This window comes from Sebastes fasciatus, chromosome 20 (assembly GCF_043250625.1).
Source record: "Sebastes fasciatus isolate fSebFas1 chromosome 20, fSebFas1.pri, whole genome shotgun sequence".
Classification (NCBI taxonomy): domain Eukaryota; kingdom Metazoa; phylum Chordata; class Actinopteri; order Perciformes; family Sebastidae; genus Sebastes; species Sebastes fasciatus.
In genome coordinates this window covers 6,494,403-6,514,824 of record NC_133814.1, presented here as the reverse complement: position 1 = coordinate 6,514,824, position 20,422 = coordinate 6,494,403, and the positions used below count along the sequence as shown (strand labels likewise).

At 41.7% G+C, this 20,422-nt stretch overlaps 2 protein-coding genes across 3 annotated transcripts in view; one reads left to right on the top strand and one right to left on the bottom strand.

Annotated features, from left to right (window-relative positions):
- Nucleotides 1–20,422, bottom strand: part of snx29 (sorting nexin 29) — a 175,471-nt gene that overhangs the window by 88,050 nt on the left and 66,999 nt on the right. For both annotated transcript variants that reach the window (XR_012591971.1, XM_074620629.1), the window contains exon 15: nt 3,673–3,779. Coding sequence is in view for 1 of the 2 variants with exons in the window: in XM_074620629.1 (XP_074476730.1) it covers nt 3,673–3,779 (107 nt within the window). In the remaining variant the exon portion in view is untranslated. The remainder of the gene's footprint in view (nt 1–3,672; nt 3,780–20,422) is intronic.
- phf5a (PHD finger protein 5A) overlaps nt 19,227–20,422 on the top strand; it is a 373,616-nt gene continuing 372,420 nt past the window's right edge. Inside the window, exon 1 of the mRNA XM_074620638.1 lies at nt 19,227–19,231. The gene's annotated coding sequence lies outside the window, so the exon portion shown is untranslated. The remainder of the gene's footprint in view (nt 19,232–20,422) is intronic.

Below are 20,422 nucleotides of genomic sequence, written 5' to 3'. Positions count from 1 at the left end.
CAAACACGGGCGTGTTTCCCAGATTAATGAAGGCTGAGCCCTGTCCAATATTTATTTGTGTCTGGCAGGCCTGCAGTTATCCAACAAGGCTCGATGTGACATTTTCAAAAAAATCAATAACCTGGTGAGTCAGATTTTTGTCTCAGTTGCTGAAGCGAGACAGCTGAATCAGGAGTGCTGACAGCTGCTCATGGATATCGCACAATTTTCTGAATCCTCACATCAGGACCGATGGTAGTGCCGCTGATGCCGAATGGACGCACACATACTGTTCACACACTAATACACACTCTGAATATTAAGGCAACTCCTATTAAACCAGATTGTTGAAAACACTGGTGGTGGTCAATGATGACGATATCCTGTATCTCCTGTTCAGTGCATATCTTTCCTGTTCCCTCTGTGATTAAAGGGATAGTTCAGGTGTTTTGAATTGGAGTTGCATGAGGTATTTATCCATAGTCAGTGTGTTATCTACAGTAAATGATGCTCGGCACGCCCCCAGCTTGGAAAAGCAGAAAGGAACACACAGAACAAAAGCCAATGTACTGCTGTGGACGGGGCCGGCAGCAAAACAAATTTTAGCCACCTAAAAGAAAAGCCCACCTAAAGAAATAAAATCAGTTTAAGTGTACGTTATATTTAGAATATTTTCACCTGTTTACCTTGCCATCAGACAGCTATACAATCCATTTTTCTGACGGGAAACTGAAGCTGTTATCTATGCTCTCGCCAAACCAACCAAACTCTATTGAAAAAAACGAATTTTACTTTGCAGAACTCGGGGGTTGCTAGTCTACCGCTGCCTCGATCGGTTAGTTTGTTTGTGTTATTGTGTGACTTTGGTCAGTTCGGATTCATAAAAGTCACACAATAGCACAAACAAACTAACCAATCGAGGCAGCGGTAGACCAGCAACCCCCGTGTTCTGTGAGGTAAAATTACAGTTTTTTTTCAATGGAGTCTGGTGGCTTTGGCGAGAGCATAGATGGATACAACAGCATCGGAAAGGGCTGACATCAAGGTAAAGCAGTGAAATATTGTAAACATAGCGTACACCTAAACTGATATTGATTTTTTTCGGATGGTCCTTTCTTTTAGGTGACTAAAATATGTTTTGCTGCCGGCCCCGTCCACAGCAGTACGCTGCTTTGCTTCTGTGCGGTAACTCCGGTCTGTTTCTCCAAACTGGGTGCGTGCCGACCGTCACCTTCTGTAGGTAATACACTTACTATGGATAAGTATCTCATACACCCCCACTTCAAAACACCAGAACTATCCCTTTAAGACACTTGCTGACATCATTAGCCAAAGAGCCAGCACGAGCCTAGCTATTTTACAGTATTTCCGCTACACATCAGGGATGAGGAAAACCCTTTTGTCCTACATGACTTGCTGATTTAAACAAAGCCTGGCTGGCCTGGGTCCAGAAGAGAGGCTACAGTGCGATTGTGTCCCTCACCGGGCCTCCAGCCCCGCTGTGATCGAGACTGACAGTCAAGCAAATGGACAAATAAATAAGTAAACACCATTAAAAATGAACCACACATGCATGTGCATAAATAAGTGAAAACATAGTTTGGCCGAACACGGGCGGAATTATTTCTTATTAAAGAAATATAAAACCATTGATTAATTATTCATGTAGACGCCCCCTCACGCCTCACTACGACTTTGCTTTTCTTCTTCTATGTCAATGTCACTTGAGGGTTTCCTCATTGGTCAATCTGACATCTAACATCCGACACACTGTTGGTAACGTTATGCCTGATGTCCAGTTATTAGAGATCTTCACCACGCACTGCAATCAATATCTTTGAGAAGAACGTGCTCAGGGAATAGCTCTTGGCGCTGTTGAGAGTTTTAAATCAATGCAGCTGCAGAAAAGTAAAATTCTCTGCTTTATTTAGATTGAGTAGCTTGGTGAAGATTTTCTCCTGCACAGCTCTCACAATGCCATAAAACTTTAAATACCTGTTTTATCCTTATTTGTTTCAGCTTGCTAATGTACTAATTCAGGTATTTCTCAATGCAAAAGCTCCAAGTGGCTCTGTGACATGAATAAATCATTACCACATATAAATTAGATTACTGTCAACAAACAAGATTATTGGCCTCCGCACTGTTATTTGTTGCATTGTGTGCTAGCAGCTGGGACTTGCACTGTTCATCTATAGCAAACAGAGCTGATGCTATCTGAGGTTCTGGCGCTGGCAGATGATACAAAGAGTGAAATGCAGATGGAAAAAAATGTTTATCCTCTTCAGTAAAATAAACAGGATGAACCTTAGACTGGAGAAACAACTCCCTTTTTAGAACGGGAAGCAATGACGTTTATGTGGTCTGCATTTTGAAAAAGTTTTAACCATGGTTTGTTGATGAACAGTAACTGTATGAAGGTGAAGCTAGAGCCAGCAGACAGTTATCGTAGCTTAGCATAAATACTGGAAAAGGGATTGATACCACTGGTCTGCATGCTAAATGAAGCTAGAGCCAGCAGACAGTTAGCATAGCTTAGCATAAATACTAGAAAAAGGATTGATACTACTCATGTCTGCATGCTAAATAAGGCTAAAGTCAGCAGACAGTTAGCGTAGCTAAGCATAAATACTGGAAACAGCTAGCCTGACTCTGTCCGAAGTAAAAAATAAATCAATTTCAATTAACATGTTATATCTTGTTTGTTTAAGCCGTACACAACCCAAAATTCAGAAGTCACAATTTGTGTTTTTTTTCTACAGTGAGTCACCATCAATCTTCTCATCTAACTTTTAGCAAGAGAGTGAAAAAGAGTATTTCCCAAAATGCTGAACTGTTCCTTTAAATGCTGCAAATAGTACTTTAAAAATGTAATGTAGTCACAACCCTTCGATTCAAGATTATTTGTTGTCCATTGGGGAAAATGAGCATCTTCTAGAACAGGTATTCTCAACCACTGGGCCAGGGCCCAGTGGTGGGCCTCAGAGTTACACCTAGTGGGCCGCGAAGGTACTGACAAATGGTTAGATTAACCTCTTCAAAATCCAACGGCTGCTCTTCTGTTTTTCAGAGGTTGTAGCGGGCGGGTTTTAAAGCTAGAAGAAGGATACTGGAATGATATGAAACTAAAAAAAACTAAGGAATCCATTGGTCCTAACCATGCCATGCTAGCTTTTCGGGAAGGAGGCTAAATAACACTTCGAAGTTACGCTAAATTTTGGCGAGGAAATACTGTCATGGTCATTTTCAAAGAGATCCCTTGACCTCTGACCTCAACATCTGTGAAGGAAAATGGGTTCTATGGGTACCCACGAGTCTCCCCTTTACAGACGTATATGTCTCAGATGTAGTGACACAAAATGGAGCATTTTTTTGAAACGCAAAGTGATGTTGGAGACAACCCTACACCAGTAAAAGCTCCAGGGCTTGTGGTGAGGGCTAATGACCCTGAATAGTTTGGATTCATAATGGCAGGCAGTGATGAGGTGAGGGTAAGCTGAATATTTATGTGGGTCATTACACCTGACGGTGGCATAATAACACATATTTATAGCCCAGTTTGTCATTTATTTGGGAAAGTGGTCCTCGGAATTATTTTACCAATCAGACGTGGGCCTCAAGTTACAAAAGGTTGAGAACCCCTGTTCTAGAACACAGAACCGTGGTACTTCCTTGACGTGTGGCAGCACTCACCTCTATGAGTTTGCGTTCATAGCTGGCGGCCAGCTCCTCGACGTCGCCCATGAAGTTTTTCTGCGGGACCGGGGCCTGGTCTTCACTCGACGGCAACATCGACAGGGCTGCAGAAAAAAGAAAGAGAGAGCAGCTATGTTTACACAGACGTACACATACTGTGACATGTCGATAACGCACACTGAGAGGAAACAACTCTTCTCACAAGCAATTAGAAAACAGTGAGTTTCTGCCAATTACGCCGCATTGTGTTGTCTTCTGTAGCGAGTTGTGACACCTGTGTCTGTTTGGGGCTTTTGTTGTAGTAGCAGGAAGCAGCAAATCTATATAATGTACACATTACCAGCCAGGCATTTCCATTTTATTGAATTAATGTCTTGCACTGAAGTAGATATGAGTCATGCATTACAAAAAAAACATACAATCACGCAGTTAGAGGCATACAAACACACACCCACAGAAAGACACCCATAAGCACACAAATCCTCGCTTGCACACGTTCTTGTATGTACATTATAAAATGCTGCAGCAGCACACACATTTTTTCCCTTCTGAGAAAACTTCTTACTGTTCTGTCAAAGTGATAAACTCCCCGTCTCTCACCATCGCCTGTTTTTCCTCTTATACGTCCTGTTCAGACAGAGCTTTATTGTTTCTTTTGCACGCCGCTGTAGCTCGCTAACCAGCTGAAGTTATCACGGCGGAGCCTAAAGCGCCGCTTCTTTGAGGCCATAAACATCAACTAATCGGGTTCCCTCAGAGGAGAATGGCAGAACTTAGCAGAAGTCGGAGCTCTGTATCTTTTTGGCGGTTGGGAGACAGATTGTTTTTTTCACCTCGGCAAAAGCAAATTAGAGCTTGTTATTTCACTGCCACCGTACAGCACACAGCTAACACCTGGACAAACACACTGAGGCTAGGAGAGACAGAGACAGAGAGGGAAAAATAAAGCACAGAGGTAGAAAACTCAGCAGGTCTAAAGGTGCCACAGGGCTCAAATAAACGTGTGGCGATGGCACTTCAGGGAGGAGTTTTAAAAAAATATACAGTTGGACTGTGATTATAAAAATGTGAACCCCCCCACCGAGTGTCTGAATGTCTAGACAGAGTGAGGCAGGTATTGATGAAGGAGGCCGGCTCATTGTAGTTCCAAATAGACGGGACCGTAGGGGGAAACGCTGCTGAGAATCAATAGCAGGTACAGGTACAGAAATAAGAGCGCTGTTGGATAAAGTCAGCCCAGTGGACTGCAGATACAGTACACACACACTCAAACACTCTATATGTGCATTCTCGGACTAATAGATTGGCCTTCCTGGTGAGACTTTTTGTCCATTCATTGCATATTATATCAAACACAATGTTTGCATCTATTTTGTGTTCTGCTGAAAGGCACAGAGTAGCAGCATGGTACCAGGGTGGTTTAATGCTTTACTTAACTAAAGGGAAAGAGGAGAAGGACTGGATCAAATAACATCAAAAATCAGGTGCTTTAACTTTTCCAAATCCACTTTTCCTCCAGCTCAATGGTAATTATTACTGTATGAGGGTGAGAATTTTTTTCTTTTCTTTTTGGCATTTTTCACCTTTATTGGAGAGACAAAAGTGTAGAAGCAGACTGGAAATGGAGAGAGAGAGAAAGAGAAAGAGAGAGAGAGGGGTACGACATGTAACAAAGATCCCACAGCTGGAATCAAACGGAACGTTGCGGTTACGAGGTTACCGAAGTGCTCCAGGGTGAGAATAGTTTGACAGAGAAATTGTACAGAGTTAGAAACAGGCAACGACGAACTAAGAGAACCATATTCTCGGCTCACAAATGCAATGTGAATTGCACATAAACTTAATATACCCAAAGGGGTTCAGTTTTGCACAATTTTCTGCACAAAACTACCACTTCTAAAAACTTCACGTTTCATTTTAATTCAGATATATTTATTTATTACTTTATCCTATTTTCATTGTAATTTTCTTTTATACAGTTTTCATTTTAATTCCGATATATTGCACATATTCTTAAGTATTGTTTTTATTGTCATTTTCTTCTATACAGCTTCAAATATATTGTACATGTTTTTTGTATTTTTTTCCAATTTTCATTGTAATTTTCTTCTAAACAGCTTTCATTTTAATAATTCAAATATATATTTTTTTCTAAATTATTTCCTATTTTCATTGTAATTCTCTGCTATACAGCTTTCATTTTCATTCACATATATTGTACATATTTTCTTATATTTTTTCGTATTTTCTTTTGTAATTTCCTTTTTTCTGTTTCTTGATTTTTGTGCTTTTATTTTTAATCCAATTTTCTTTTATTATGTTTATGTTACTATATGCACCAATACAGTAAACAGCTAATTCCTTGTACGTGAAACCTACTTGGCAATAAAAAAAATTAAATTAAAAAAAAAAGGATTTTTCAAATTGCGGATTAGTTATTTTGAAAATCAGCTCATCTATTTGTTGTTTCAGTATTAATTTAGACTCCTCAATAGAAGAAAAACACTGATACACATATATGGAATACATGTGAAACAGACACGTACGGAGATACAGCCCTCAAACTAAACTGACAAAGTTCTGTCATGCTACAAACTACAATTACTGGCACAGCAAGAAAGTTACACACACAGAAACCAGCTTTCACACACCTATAGGAGGTTGTACGTATACACACACACGCACACACGCACACACACACACACACACACACACACACACGCACACACACACACACACACACACACGTATACGGTATATATATACAGAGGCTGACAGAAATGCTTTATCATGGCTCCTGCAAAAGGCCCAGCAGCACAGCAATCCCTCAGCTTATCTTTGGCCCACCAATAGCACCATACTGTGAACCTCAGTCAGCAGCCTAATAGCCTAGACAACTACTGTACACACACACACACACACACACACACACAGACACACAAAATGAAAATATATACATACTGAAAAAAATACAAAAAGACGTACTTTCCCAGTGAGAGAGGAATCCAAGACAACACACACACAAAAATGGGAACAACGGCATAAATAAAGGTGGCAAACAGACACTTGAACACACACACGAACACACACACACACACACACACACACACACACACACACACACACATACACTGAGGACTGCTGACGGTTGCTCTTGCGGTACCAATTTGCCTCAGCTCTGAGGTTTTTTTCCCCCTTAAGTTGGATTTCTGTTACTTGTCACATTGATAGGCTCTTAATAATGAAACATACAGACCTACGGGGTGCGTGGGCGAACGAGGGGTGAATTAGAGAGAGGAGGGGGCACACACAGATGTTCCTGACTCAAGGAAATTTGGCAGACAGCTGGTCTGTAATAACAAAACTAACTGAGCAACACCGCCTAGCAGCTGTGCGTGTGTGTGTGTGTGTGTGTGTGTGTGTGTGTGTGTGTGTGTGTGTGTGTGTGTGTGTGTGTGTGTGTGTGTGTGGAAAACGTCAGAAACGTTGAGCTACATATGAGAAATATGCTGCATTGCAAGTGCAACTGCTGCAACGAGAGCATCAGATCATATTATAAAATTGTTTATCAGTGCGTGTGTGTGTGTGTGTTGTGCTGCATTCCCAGAAGTGTGCATCGTCCTCCTGGGGTTTTCACCTGAGTGTGGTCCTCTCCAGAGACGCCTCTATAATGATCACAGTGTGTGAGATAATGAGCCAGTTTAGTGGGGAAGTCCACTGAGAGACGGACACACACAGTTCCAGTGGCTGCACCTCCACACTGAGAGCAACTTCCCAGAAACTGGACCGAATGTTCAGATAGTTACATCCGGAAACCAGAGGAGCAAAGTTTCACTTTTTGCTTTACAATCTGCACACACAGGCAACACCTTCTATCCTTAGACCCTCATGTCATGTTCACAAACTTACAAGACACAAGGGTGTTTCATTTCTTATTTCCAACAAAGTTTTCCCACCCAATTCTGTATATCACACGGAGCATGTGACAGACACCATGCGCGTCACATCTGGCCTGAGACATCCTCCACTCCACTCTAATCCACCGTTACTGCCATACAGAAATATTTAAAGACATATGACAACATTGGAAAAATTATTTGTGTCTGATATCATTCTTTACACCAAAAAACTATAATTACCAAAATAAATTCTTAACAATACATCTCCTCCTTGTCCCTCGTTTAAAAAAACAGAATCTATGAATATGAAAATATTATTTATTTCCAAAATTACTGGACACAAAATGTCTTCAGTGAAACGTCCATTCTCAATGTTTATGTGCTGGAGGATTCCAGCGTCCACATCACACTTATAAATTTGAATATTGGACCAATAGACTGTATATAAAGATGGACGACATGACAGCTCCTCAAAAGTGAAGCCAAAACATCTTGATTGTCCCATGGTGGCTGGCTGCAGTATAGGTCACTAGCCCCGCCCCCTCCATGCTAGTGGATGGGACATGGGCCAAACCAAAAAGTACACGTCAAATACATTTTTCCCAGAGATGTTTTTTGTCATTTTAGGTAGTTCTTATCACTCTGATGTTTGTTCAAGTGTTCATTTTTCTGATAAGTTTGGATTTAATTAGTTATTTGATGCTATAAAAAGGGGCTGAGACGTCATGATTGGCAGCTGTGATTGACAGCTGCTTTGAGTGAAGTAGTCGCAGCCGGAGGCTCGGGAGGAGATGTAACTTTAACTTTCCATTACCGTCACAAGTCTGTGTAATACAACATGTGTCAGTTAGATCATAAACGTAGTTATAGAGATATTATGGTTAGTTGTTGTGTCTAGCCAATCACGTGATTGGCTCGGGCGGGGTGTGTGGGTGGGACCTCAATACCGCGGCTCTAACCCCCCGATCACTACTGCGCAGACTCTGACTCCAAATGACGTCAAAATCCCAAAATGGCAGCTCCCGTATCCGGGATATTTTGGCCTCACTTCTGTAAAAGTGGGAGGAAGTGGAGACGCGTCGTCCATTTATATGTACCGTCCATGGTTGGACCAGAATAAAGCCTTTTCATGTCTTTCCATCCATGGGAGAGGAGACACAGTATCAATGATATACTGTTAGCATGATGACTTACGCTAAACAACTTTAACGTGCAAAAAAGAGATCACTAACATTTTAAATTTTAGTGTTGATGACGTTGCCTATAGGAGGTAGAAATAGATAAAACCATGACATTCTTAATAACAGCCTGTGAAGTCCCAATATGTTTTAAATAAACATTAATATGTGCTAACCTTTTAATGATTAAACAGTCTTGCAATGGACTATACATTGCCAATTCATTCAGGTCTTTACTGAATTCCAATGTCCAATCATCCCACCCTTCTTGAGACCTTAATCCTTTTGTTTTCTTGGGTTTTGCCTCAGACTCCCAGGAGCACCGAGTTGAGAGAGCAGCAGCAAGATGGCCATCATACATAGATAATGATCTAGAGTACACACAGAGTGGATTCCCCTCAGACCACAAAAGATCTTACACACAATACGGACAGAGAACGCAGGTAGAGTGAGTTTAAAGAGGCAGGAAAGCCACAAAAAAGTGGTCATCAATACTGAAAATACCGATATGCGTTATCAACAATAGGCCTTACCAAGTTTTTTTTTATCTTTACAGTTAAATCTTTACAGTTTGACGGCTGGGAACAGACATCAGCAGCGGGAGGCGGCTGCCTCGCTAAGACTGATAGCGTTTCTGCTGCTGCTGCCGGAACGGAAGCAGGAAGTGTTGAGTTAAATGGTAAATGGACTTGCATTCATATAGCACTTTTCCAGTTTTGGGACCACTCAAAGCGCTTTAAACTACATGCCAGCATTCACCCATTCACACACACACACACACACACACACATTCATACACTGATGGCAGAGGCTGCCATGCAAGGTGTCAACTTTGCCCATCAGGATCTAATCTAAATACTCATTCACACACCGATGGCTATGTCTTCGGGAGCAATTTGTGTCTTGTGTCTCAAGGACACATCGACATGTGACCAGAGCAGCCAGGGATCGAAGCACCGACCTTCCGATTGGTGGACGACCTGCTCTAACCTCTGAGCCCCAGCCGCTCAAACAAATCTTTACTACTACTATTAAATCTTTTTTTTTTCATGTCTGTGACATATTCTACAGATACAGACATTGAAACTGTAGTAATGTTGCTGATATGATGTCAATATACTGTCAAAAGATCACGTCAATGTCTGTTGCTGCTGTGAACCGCTCGCGGTAAAAATAGGCGTGACCTCGAATCTCTAGAAGAGACGCAGCTGACACGCAGCCGAGCCGTGCTGCTCATTGTGGCTGCTCTAACCTGTCAACATGGACGTCGAAATAAAAAACAACAGGTTCCGCAGCCGCCACGCTCCCCGCTGTGAGAGAGAGGAGCCTGATAATTGGGGTTTTTGGAATTGGAGTTTGCCATACATCCTTCACATTTCTGTTGTTTTCACTTGCAGATTAGCTTGTTTCTAATTCTGAACCACAGAGCAGATGGTTATCACAGCTCACAGAACAAACTGCAGTTTGAAAACAAAGTCTCTCTCGTACATCCGGCCTGACATGTTGAGGGCAAGCTGCTGCAAACTGCCTTCTGCCTGCCGGTCAAGAGGTTAAGAGAAAGTTTCGCAACGGAACTGTGATGGCAAAAGGGTGAAAAGTTGACGAGCTGAGACATTTCCTCTCTCTTATGACCTCGGGGTATGAGAGAGACAAGTCAATTTCACATCAGACGCATTATATGTAGCAGCGGGTTCACATACGGACCACACTACGTTCCTCTTGTCGAGCTGAAAAACAGACGGAAACAGAGAAATCCTCACATTAGAAGTGACTCGGAACCTGTGAAATCGAGAAAAGCCTCTCCAAAGTGGAAGCTTTTGACGGGTGATAACGAAGCCGGTGCCAGGAAGCGGGGCAGAGGAGCTGACACACTTGACTAACGCCGCACCGTCCATTAGCAGCGAGGAGACGTGGCTCTGCATCCGCGACCCCGAGAGCACACGGCGAGAACAAACAAACGTCCGGCCGAGGAGGCTCGGCGAGCCTGCTAAATAAAACATATGCAGGGCTCCTTCCACAATGGGACTAATGCGCAATCAAGTGGAGCGCTCCTTGTGACGGCAAAAACCCGCGGCACTCACACCGCTGTGAAATTGGGGCTCTTCTGAATCTCGTCTTCCATATCTTATCTTCTCATGAAATCGCTCCCTCCCAGCTCCTGCTTCACCATCCACCATCCTTTGTTCTTTTTTGTTTTTGTGCCCCTAACTTTCTCTCATCTCTCAAAAAAACATGTCCTTGTTTTTGTTGAGTCTTCTCCTCTATGAAATATTGATTCTGTTTCTTTCTTTGTTGCGTCTTCCTTTCGAACTCTACTCTACTCATTTATGCAACCTTCATTCATCCTTTACCTTTGAAATCTTCCTCCCTCCTCCCCCTCATTTTCTTTCTCTCATCTCTCCTTTAATTTCTTTTTTTTTCCCCCTTCTTTTCAATCTTTCATTGCCATTCAATTCTGCGATGTTGCGGCAGTCCCATGCTGCTAATCACGCATGTTGTGAAAGCCGCCCCCCGCTTTGCCACGCTGTGCATATCAATGAAAAGATGCATAAAAAGATTATTCACACGTTGCACGCTCACCTGCACAGGCAGACATCGAAGCAAATTGAGGTTCAAGGTTCATCTGTTTTTCATTATAAAACTACAAGATCGAAAAATCACGAAAAGGAGAAAAAAATGGTCTTGCTACGCTAACAGCACACACCGGCACACACACACACACACACACACACACACACACACACACACACACAGTTGAGTTAATCACGCAGTCGGGCCATATATTGTTGATGGGCTGGCTAGGGAGCAGGCAGGCGGCTGACTGAGTTAATTAACAAGCGCTAATCAAAAACAATCTTCTTTCATTTTCTAATCGTTCATAGCTCATTTCTCCCCTCCCTCAGATAACAGAGGCCTTTGTGCGTCGGTCCATGTGTGTGTGTTGAGAGAGAAAAGAGAGAGAGAGAGAGAGAGAGAGGCAGAGATCAAGCCGGGCTCACTGCTGTTACATGATGGGACAAACAGGTTTTCATTCACACACACGTGAGGCGTGAAGGTGTGGAATCACTTTTTGTCCTCGTTCCGATGGCTCCAATCAGGGAGCTTCTGGCTCACTCGGAGGCCTGCCGATCACGAACAGAGAACCTGATAACACACACGTGTTGCTCAAAAACACACAGCAGCTCATCCACACCTGTCTACAGCTCTGCGAAGCCGTCTTAGGTGGCACGAAAGATGCCGCTCCAACAAGTGCAAAAGTGAGCATGGCTCACATACCCCCACGCACTGCTTGACCCCTACTAAAGTAAGGCCAAAGGTTTTGCCCTTTTGCCCCAAAAGGCACAACTAGACCACACTGTCAACCATCATACCAAATTGGAAGTTCTTAAGTTAAATAGTTTCAGAGTTCTGTTCCGGAAACGAAAGTGTGTAAATAATAGTTATAATCCACAACTGAAACCCGGCACTGTATTCATTCATGGAGCACTGCAAGTCACTGCATGTTCTACAACACTGTCCTGTGTGGACAGGACGGAAGGACAGTCGGAGCGCTATATACCGACTACGTTGCCGCGGGGGTATAATTATGATGGGGAAAGAGGTGGAAAGCGAGAGAACAGTAGTCGTGTTTCCACTCAATTGTCAAATTGTCAAATTTTAAAAGGTATGGTTGGTAAAGATTTTAGAAACATTTTTTGTTATATAAGTTGAAATTCTCACCACATCCCAACAGCAATCAATAAATCAAATCATTAGTAAGGGATCTCACTTGAAAAAAGAAAACCAAAATATGTGGGAAAAAAAGACAAAATGATAATAATCTACACGCATAGTAACAAGAGCTCTGTATGTATAAAAATATACCCAAAACACACACACACACACACACACACACACACACTCAAAGCTATTATTTCGAAACCATCTGGCTGTGTGTCTGTGCTCTACTTCCATTTCAAGAGTGCTCTTTGAGCTCTGTTCCCTGGAAGTGTTCAGAATAGCCCCAATCACAGCAAACCACTGCCATCCACCATCTATCAGGAGCAGCTTCAAGCCCTGTATCACACAAAAGGTGAAATGCGGCTGAAAGTACTTTTCTTCTGCCCCCCCGAATGTCCTTTTTCACACCACACACCAGGTCAAATCATGTCCCAACCCTTTGTAAAGAAATCTGAAAGCTATTTTTCTTCCTGGAAATGTAACAAAATAGCACAATTTTCACAAGATTATACATTTTGACTGTACATGGAGCCGTTTCCATTAGTTTCAAAGCAATCAGCTGAATAACCCGAAATATAAAATGTGTAAAAAAGTGTAAAATCAGACATTGGCAGATGGCGAGGAATACTAATGGACAAACATTTCCTATTTACCAGCCATCCCATAGTAACAAGAGGAGATGTCGCGGGCCTGGTGACACAACAGCGTCAAAAGATGGCCGTGACTCATGCGGAGCATTTGTAATGGAAAGAAAACATCAACAGTGTGTTAGTGAGCTCTTTACACCCATAATCAGATTTTGTTGATGATAACGTGGGCGCATTCAGTGCAACACATGTTGAAAGTCTCACTGTGGCTTGAAACTTGATACTCTTCCTTATTTGAATATTAGCATATTTCCACTCCCACTGCCCTACAGCTCTATCTAACACATGTGGGTAGCCTTTTAGCAACTTTCAGCTCATTGTTTTGGTTTTACGGCCCACAGCTTTACTGATTTGGTGCACTCTCACCGTTCCCATCTCATTTCCAGCCTTACAGCGTGGACACACATACAACGTCAGGAGCGCGTGGCGGCTGCGGGCGTGTTGTTTTTTGCTTCGGCGTCTATGTTAACAGGTTAGAGCAGCCACACTGCCCGCATGAGACGTGCTATAGAATAGAGGTCTCGCCTATTTTTGATGTGAGCCGCGCACGTCTCAGCTGCGTCTCACAGCAGCAACAGACAGTGAAAGTGATCTATTGACGGTATATTAACATCATACCAGCAAGACTTTACTACAGTTTCAATGTCTATCTGTAGAATATGTTACGGAGATGAAAAAAAGTAAAGACTTATTTTTTGCTTTCATTTCAAAATAAAAGCCCTCAGGCATTTTTTCTATGGACCGAATTCCTTCATTTGTTAACACAAGGCCTTTATTCTGAAATATGAGCAGTCAGTGCTGTGAAACACGCAGTGACTTGGAGAGATCCATGAATTGATAAAGTTTGGGGTTCAAATCAACACTTCCTGCTTTCATTTCAAAATAAAAGCCCTCAAGCGTTTTTTCTGTGGACAGAATCCCTTCATTTGTCAACACAAGGCTTTTATTCTGAAATATGTGCCGGACAGTGTTCTAGAACATAGAGTGACTTGGAGAGCTCCATGAATGAATATAGTACGGAGATTTAATTGTGGATTATTACTATTATTTACATTTATCATGAAGTTAAATGGCAGGCTGGGCTTTTTCAGGAGGGGGTCTTAAAGATACAGGTGCTAAAACGGAGCGTTTCAGACAGAGGGTGAATACAGGTGTATTCAGACAGACAGGATGAGAACAATAATGTGTTTTTTTAAACATTAAAGCATGTAAACATGTTCTAGTAGAAACCCAAAATACATAGTATGAACCTGAAAATGAGCATGATATATGTCCCCTTTAAGTATATGAATTTTGCACTTATTACTGCAAAATAGTACATTATTAATAAGCTCAAAACTCTCCTCCTGTTGAATTTCAACACACGAGCAGCTCCTCCATGTATTGAAGGTCACACAGAAAGATTAATTTCTCCTTCAGGGATCCACAGAGAATCACAAAATGAGTTTGCTTCACGTTCCCCAACACACACCTCTAAATCGCTGCTTACTGTAATGACCCAATTTAGCTGCCAGCCAGGATCAATAAAGTTCATGCGACGCTCTTATGAGGACTCAGACGATTAAATCTGATTATGTTACACTGAGGTTATAATGAGAGATTCAGCCTGCAATCAGACTGCGCGTCTACGGCAATACTGATCAAATCAGCGGGGTGATTGTTTGGACAAGCGCATAATCCAAGTGAGCGTGCCACTGTGCCCTAAACAACCTGTTCAACATTTGGTCCGTTATCTGACAAGATTATTATATAGCTTTTCTGCTTTATTAGACACGTACCTCAACAAATCTGTGGCTGGTTGGCTTAAATATTTGAACATATGTTTTGAACATATGTTTTGTCCAAACATTTCTATCCTGCTGCCGCCGAAAAATATGTCCTCTCTTAACTTAACCTGTGTTTTACCCTCGGTACAGTATGTTCTTTGGTTGTAATTACTTGTGTTATCTGCGAGTCTCCATTCTCTCCCTCCTTGTCTGCTATTCTTCCCTTCTGCAATGACCCAGTTTTCCCCACAGGGATTATTAAAGTTTCATTTTATCAGCGGCTCTAATCTGAAGTGCTCAGCCTTTGTTTAGCCTTCGCACCTCGCAGCGTTACGCGAACACTCGCTGATGTTACAGAGCACAGCTGCTGCATGCGAGCAGCGTGCCAATGCCGTGTGGTGGAAATGATAAGACGGGACATCGCTCACGCAGGGGGAGGGATGGACGATCAATATATGTAGTGGAATGATTTAATAAATATTTATAGGAAGTGTTAAGGGCTTAATCATAATCGGAGTGAGAACACAAATTGGATTATAGTGTGCATGTGTCACTGTGTATACCATACATGCACAGGCACATCACAAGCACATGTTTCACAGATACAGACAGAAACGCACACAGAATCCAAAACCGCGTGGCCCACTTCTCAAACTCTGCCGTGCAAAATCTCATTTTCACTAAATTAAACCTGTGGAAAAACCTTCTTCACTCAGTGCATATTTAGTACCTTGATGGCTTAAGTTTTCCACAGGGGAAGCTCAGAACTCAGAAAAATAAGCTATTTTGCAATGGCGGTCCAAACTTCTTTTTTTTTTAAATTACATTTATAATACAATTTTTTTATTTATTTTTTATTTACTTCACCTCGACATAATATGGAGTTATTGCAGTTAACTCAGACAAACAGAAAGAAATTACATAGGAGTTTTTGTTGCCCGAATGTTGCATGATCAGGATTCCATCATTACTAATACCATCACCATTAAAGCCATACTTACCATTAAAGAGGACCCATTATGCTCATTTTCGGGTGCATACTTGTGTTTTGGGTTTTTACTAGAACATGATTACATGCTGTAAAATTCAAAATACGCTTTATTTATCTCAAAACCGGCTGTGCTGCAGCACCTCTTTTCACCCTCTGTCTGAAACGCTCTGTTTGAGCTCCGCCCCCTCCCAAAAAGCCCAGTGTGCTCTGATTGGTCAGCTGGGCCACTCTGTTGTGATTGGTCAACCGAACCAAACTCTTCGGACTTCGCTCTAACTATCTTTGTTTGAGAACGTGCCAAACTAGCCGCTAGGCAGGTATTATGCAAATGTGTTACTTGGTGACATCACCACGTTACGGAAGAAAAGGCAGGAGTTCAAGCAAGGCGTTTCAGTCAGTTCAGGAGCAGTGTTTCTGTGGGGGAGAGTAACTCCCTTTGGCGTGGACTTTGGGCTTTGTTACTTTGCAGATCTTTTACAAAAAAACTGTATAACACACTAAAGGAAAGGGAAAAAGCACAAAAGCATAATAGGTCCTCTTTAAACACTGAAACTTGCCAGATAACTATAAGTGCTTCCAAGAATCTGCTTCACTGCACAATATGATTGTACTTCTAAGATTAAAAAAAAAAAGACTCCGGAGGAAAGAAACACGGTCGGGGGTGATGTAATTGAATTTGGGTTTTACAAGTCTCCACCTTGAGCACAGCATGCTCAGCTCCATTCAACAAATAGGTAACGGTTAGTACAGCAGCTTCAAGAGAGTGATTATCGCTTCCTGTCCTGGCACGGTGAAGTGACGGATCTATTTAAAATTCACACTATCTTGGCTGTGTGCATTAAGAAGATCGAGTTTCCGCTAATTCTTTGACCTGACAGTGCTTCACTTGTTTCGTTGCCTGATCCGAAACGACTGTCTTTCCACCTTTTTGTCAGTGTATCTTAAAAGGTACGTCGCTGTACAGTATACTGAAGGACGGGAGAGAAATGTTTGAGAGCAGGTGCTTGTATCTGTGTGTTTTGAGCAGGCGTGGAGAGGAGAAAACCTAATTATTCCTGTGATCAAAGCAATTATTAGAAGAAAAAAAAAAGAGAGTCTGACCCAAAAAAGTCTCAGCTGGGGAGCATCACAGCTCAATCTGCTGCAAGTTATTAAAAGAGCTATCAAGCATTCACAGAGCGCTCGCACACTCGTATTCGCAGAACCGCATGCGAAACGTGAATCGGTTTACTTAACCGCGTTCACGCATTTACTCACAATATGCCCCGATTTAAGGGACGTACAAAACCACTTGCATCAGGCATTTACATTTAGTTATGCATGAAATATTGTACGCACATACAGTAAATGCCTGCATAACCTTTTCTCATGTAGCTGACATACTCCTGGTCTAGACAGCTCAGCAACAAAAACAAAAGCGCTGCGGTATAAGTCAGCTTCTACATCTACAGTAGATGATTTGTTATTCATATAGAAAGTACACTCCATGCATATTAAAGTCTGTGATCCTTACTGCGCAGAGATGATTTACACATCGAATAATAGTGCTGAGAAGTGCAGCGCTGTGCCACAAACGCAATTTCAAGTCTCCAAAGAATTGTTAGAGTTGGATTGATGTATCAGGTTTTTAGTCTGTAAAAGCTGCAGTTAAATTCAGGTTTCTTTGCAGATTTCATTTAAATGGCTCAGTAGTGGCCTTCACTTCACTTCACTTGTCACTGAGCTTGTGACGAGAATTGAAACTGGCAATTTCTTTATTGTACGTTTCAATACAGGGCCATTGCCCCATGATGGGCTGAATAATGTGTCAGGGGCTTTTCTATCCTGCCAACATGATATTCTGATCATTTGGGCATGAAGATGGAAATACTCTGATACTAAATACTGGTACAAAACTGTTGGCCTGGCTATTTGGTGCCTTGGCACGAACACACTAAAAAACCCAAAGACCCAACCAAAACCAGGTTTTAGACCCTTTGTAGTTCGCACTGCTTGAAGTTTGGTCTTTTTGGTAAATTTGTATATCAATCACTCCCCCCGTGTTACTCGTGTTACTCCAACCGAATCTGGAGCTGGATAATTTAACAAAGGTAAAACTGTACATCATTACACAGTAAAGCTTTCACCACTTATTTTATGGATCTCTGTGAACCTTCATTGAAGTTGGTGACAAACCAGCCCGGTTGCACGAAAAAGGAGTATGAATAACACAATAATGTGCAAGGCAAAAAGCGTGCAATAAGAACGCCGTTCTTGCTTTTGGCGTGTCGTTTGTGCGCCATGTAGTCTGTACTGACTGCAATGGTGAGCGGAGGGGATGGGTCCAATAAACACAGGACTTTCAACCAGGACACTGGTGTACGAGACCAGTGTTTTGTTTTGTAAGTTACGTTTGTGACGTGTTTTCCGTACTTACGTTACATTATTTCCGTACGTATTGTACTTAGTTTATGTACTTATTTCAAGGCCAACCATGAGGTTTTTCCTAAACCTAGCTAAGTAGGTTTTGTTGCCTAAAACTAAGTGAGTTGTTTTGTTGCCCCCTGCTGGTACTGCACCTTCATACACGCATGTAATATTAACGCAACGGCAAGGTAAAACGTGACACTGACATGCTATCCTCTGGTGGACAGGCGGGTCTATTAAAGGCTTTGGCATGATACCGAGTTGGACATACTGGTGTGAAACATTCTCTTGTATGTGCACATATTCCTCACTACCTTGGAATGTGTTGTTTTTGTTACTAAATCCCAATGCATCCTCAACGTCTTTGAGGTACATTTACCCCTGTGTTTAGAAGTGTCCACTTCTGATTGGACCACCCATGAGACATGGAAGTGACTAATATGAACAGGGACTTAAGCAGACAGTCGGCCAACCTTCAAAACTGGTATCAGCCTTTCATGCCTGGCCTTTATTTTGTCTATTCCCATGAGTTTCTTTTTTCCTGTCAAGTCTGCCTCCTTATAGTAGCACACCATGAGACATCATTATGTACAAAAGCATACAATAACACCTTCGTTCCTTCTGCCATTTTTGATTCACTCTCCAGGTCGGAGAGTGTTCTCGCTTCCTATAAAAGGGTAAAAACAAAACAGCTGAGAGAGTAAATACCTTTAATTTGCACGGAGAGTGCCTTTTTCATAATTTTCTTTAAGGCTGTGTACTTCTCTCTTGAATACCAAATAGACTGGGCCTCACAGACAGACAGAAACTACAAACTAGAGTCATATTCATAGAGACTTAACTTGAAATTTAAAAATGTAGGATTAATCCATATCGGTCAATCTTTGTTCTGACAGGAGATATAAAACAAAGACAGATGTCTGCACAACAACAACAAAAGTTGAACCCGTTTTAAGCCACAAACAAAGACACTCTGCGAGAACAGTTTACTTTTAAGATTAAAAAAATCTTTGTAGCATCTGACAGAAAATGCTTTGAGCGGATTGTTCCTTTGTTCTTCAGTGTGCTTCTGACAGAACTAAACCTGAGTCCTGCAATGTGTGACTGACCAGACATGGATCAGCGGAAGTGTAGTCCTAGAATAAACTAGGTTTTAATCGATAGAAAAAGGGGACTATCAATGTCAGTGCTGGAAATGCCATTAAAAGTCAGAGCAAGAGGTCTAGTTGGTGTACAGTAAGTGCTCATATAAAAGCATTCAAATAAAGTCAGAGTCTCAAATAATGACAAAGGCCAGCAGCTAAAACGGCAACGAGGCCATACTCGCTTCATACTTTGCTTCTCTGATTTTCTATTTTTAACAGAAACACCTGTTTCATCTACCTATTCATTCCAGTTTATCAAAATTTCCCTTTTTTATGATCAATGTCAGCTACCGTATAGAACGTAGATTTTCACATTAAAAGTATGGGTGTAAAGTTTCCTCACGATACTATATTGATTCTAACAACGATGTTTTGTTTTTTTTACAACGATATGATATTTGCTCATATCACAAAGTCTGCCATGATACGATTTCGATGTGATTCAGTTCAGGGGCCTGCGATCGATATGAAACGAAATCATATGCTCATTTAATACAATCAGTTACATTTATATGAACTCACAAAAAGCTACAAAATGTGATTTGACCATTTTATTACTGGGCTCTGTAGTTAAGGAGGTGCGCTTGGACGGAAATGGTGAGACAGACGTGCCATGGGAATTTCAAAATAAAGGCGTTTCTTGAAGATGATGATATGTATCAATGTTTTCACTTTGCAACGATGATATTGGATCATTGATCAGTGAATCCATTATCGTTACACCCCTAGTTATAAACCTACTATTGACAGGTGGGCCGGGTTAGGGTGACGACTTTTAATGTGAAAAATCAGCTGGAGTTGTTCTTTCAACGAAGTTTAAATCGATCTGGAAATATGACAAAGTGAAGGGACTGGAATTAATTGGTGAATGAAAACTGTATTTCTGTTAGAGGAGAGAAACTGAGAGCAGCGGAGCGATGAGTATGATGACATGACGGAGTTAGTGTTGTGGAAATACACATTATGCTGAATTAATCGAGAAAACGGGTAAACAT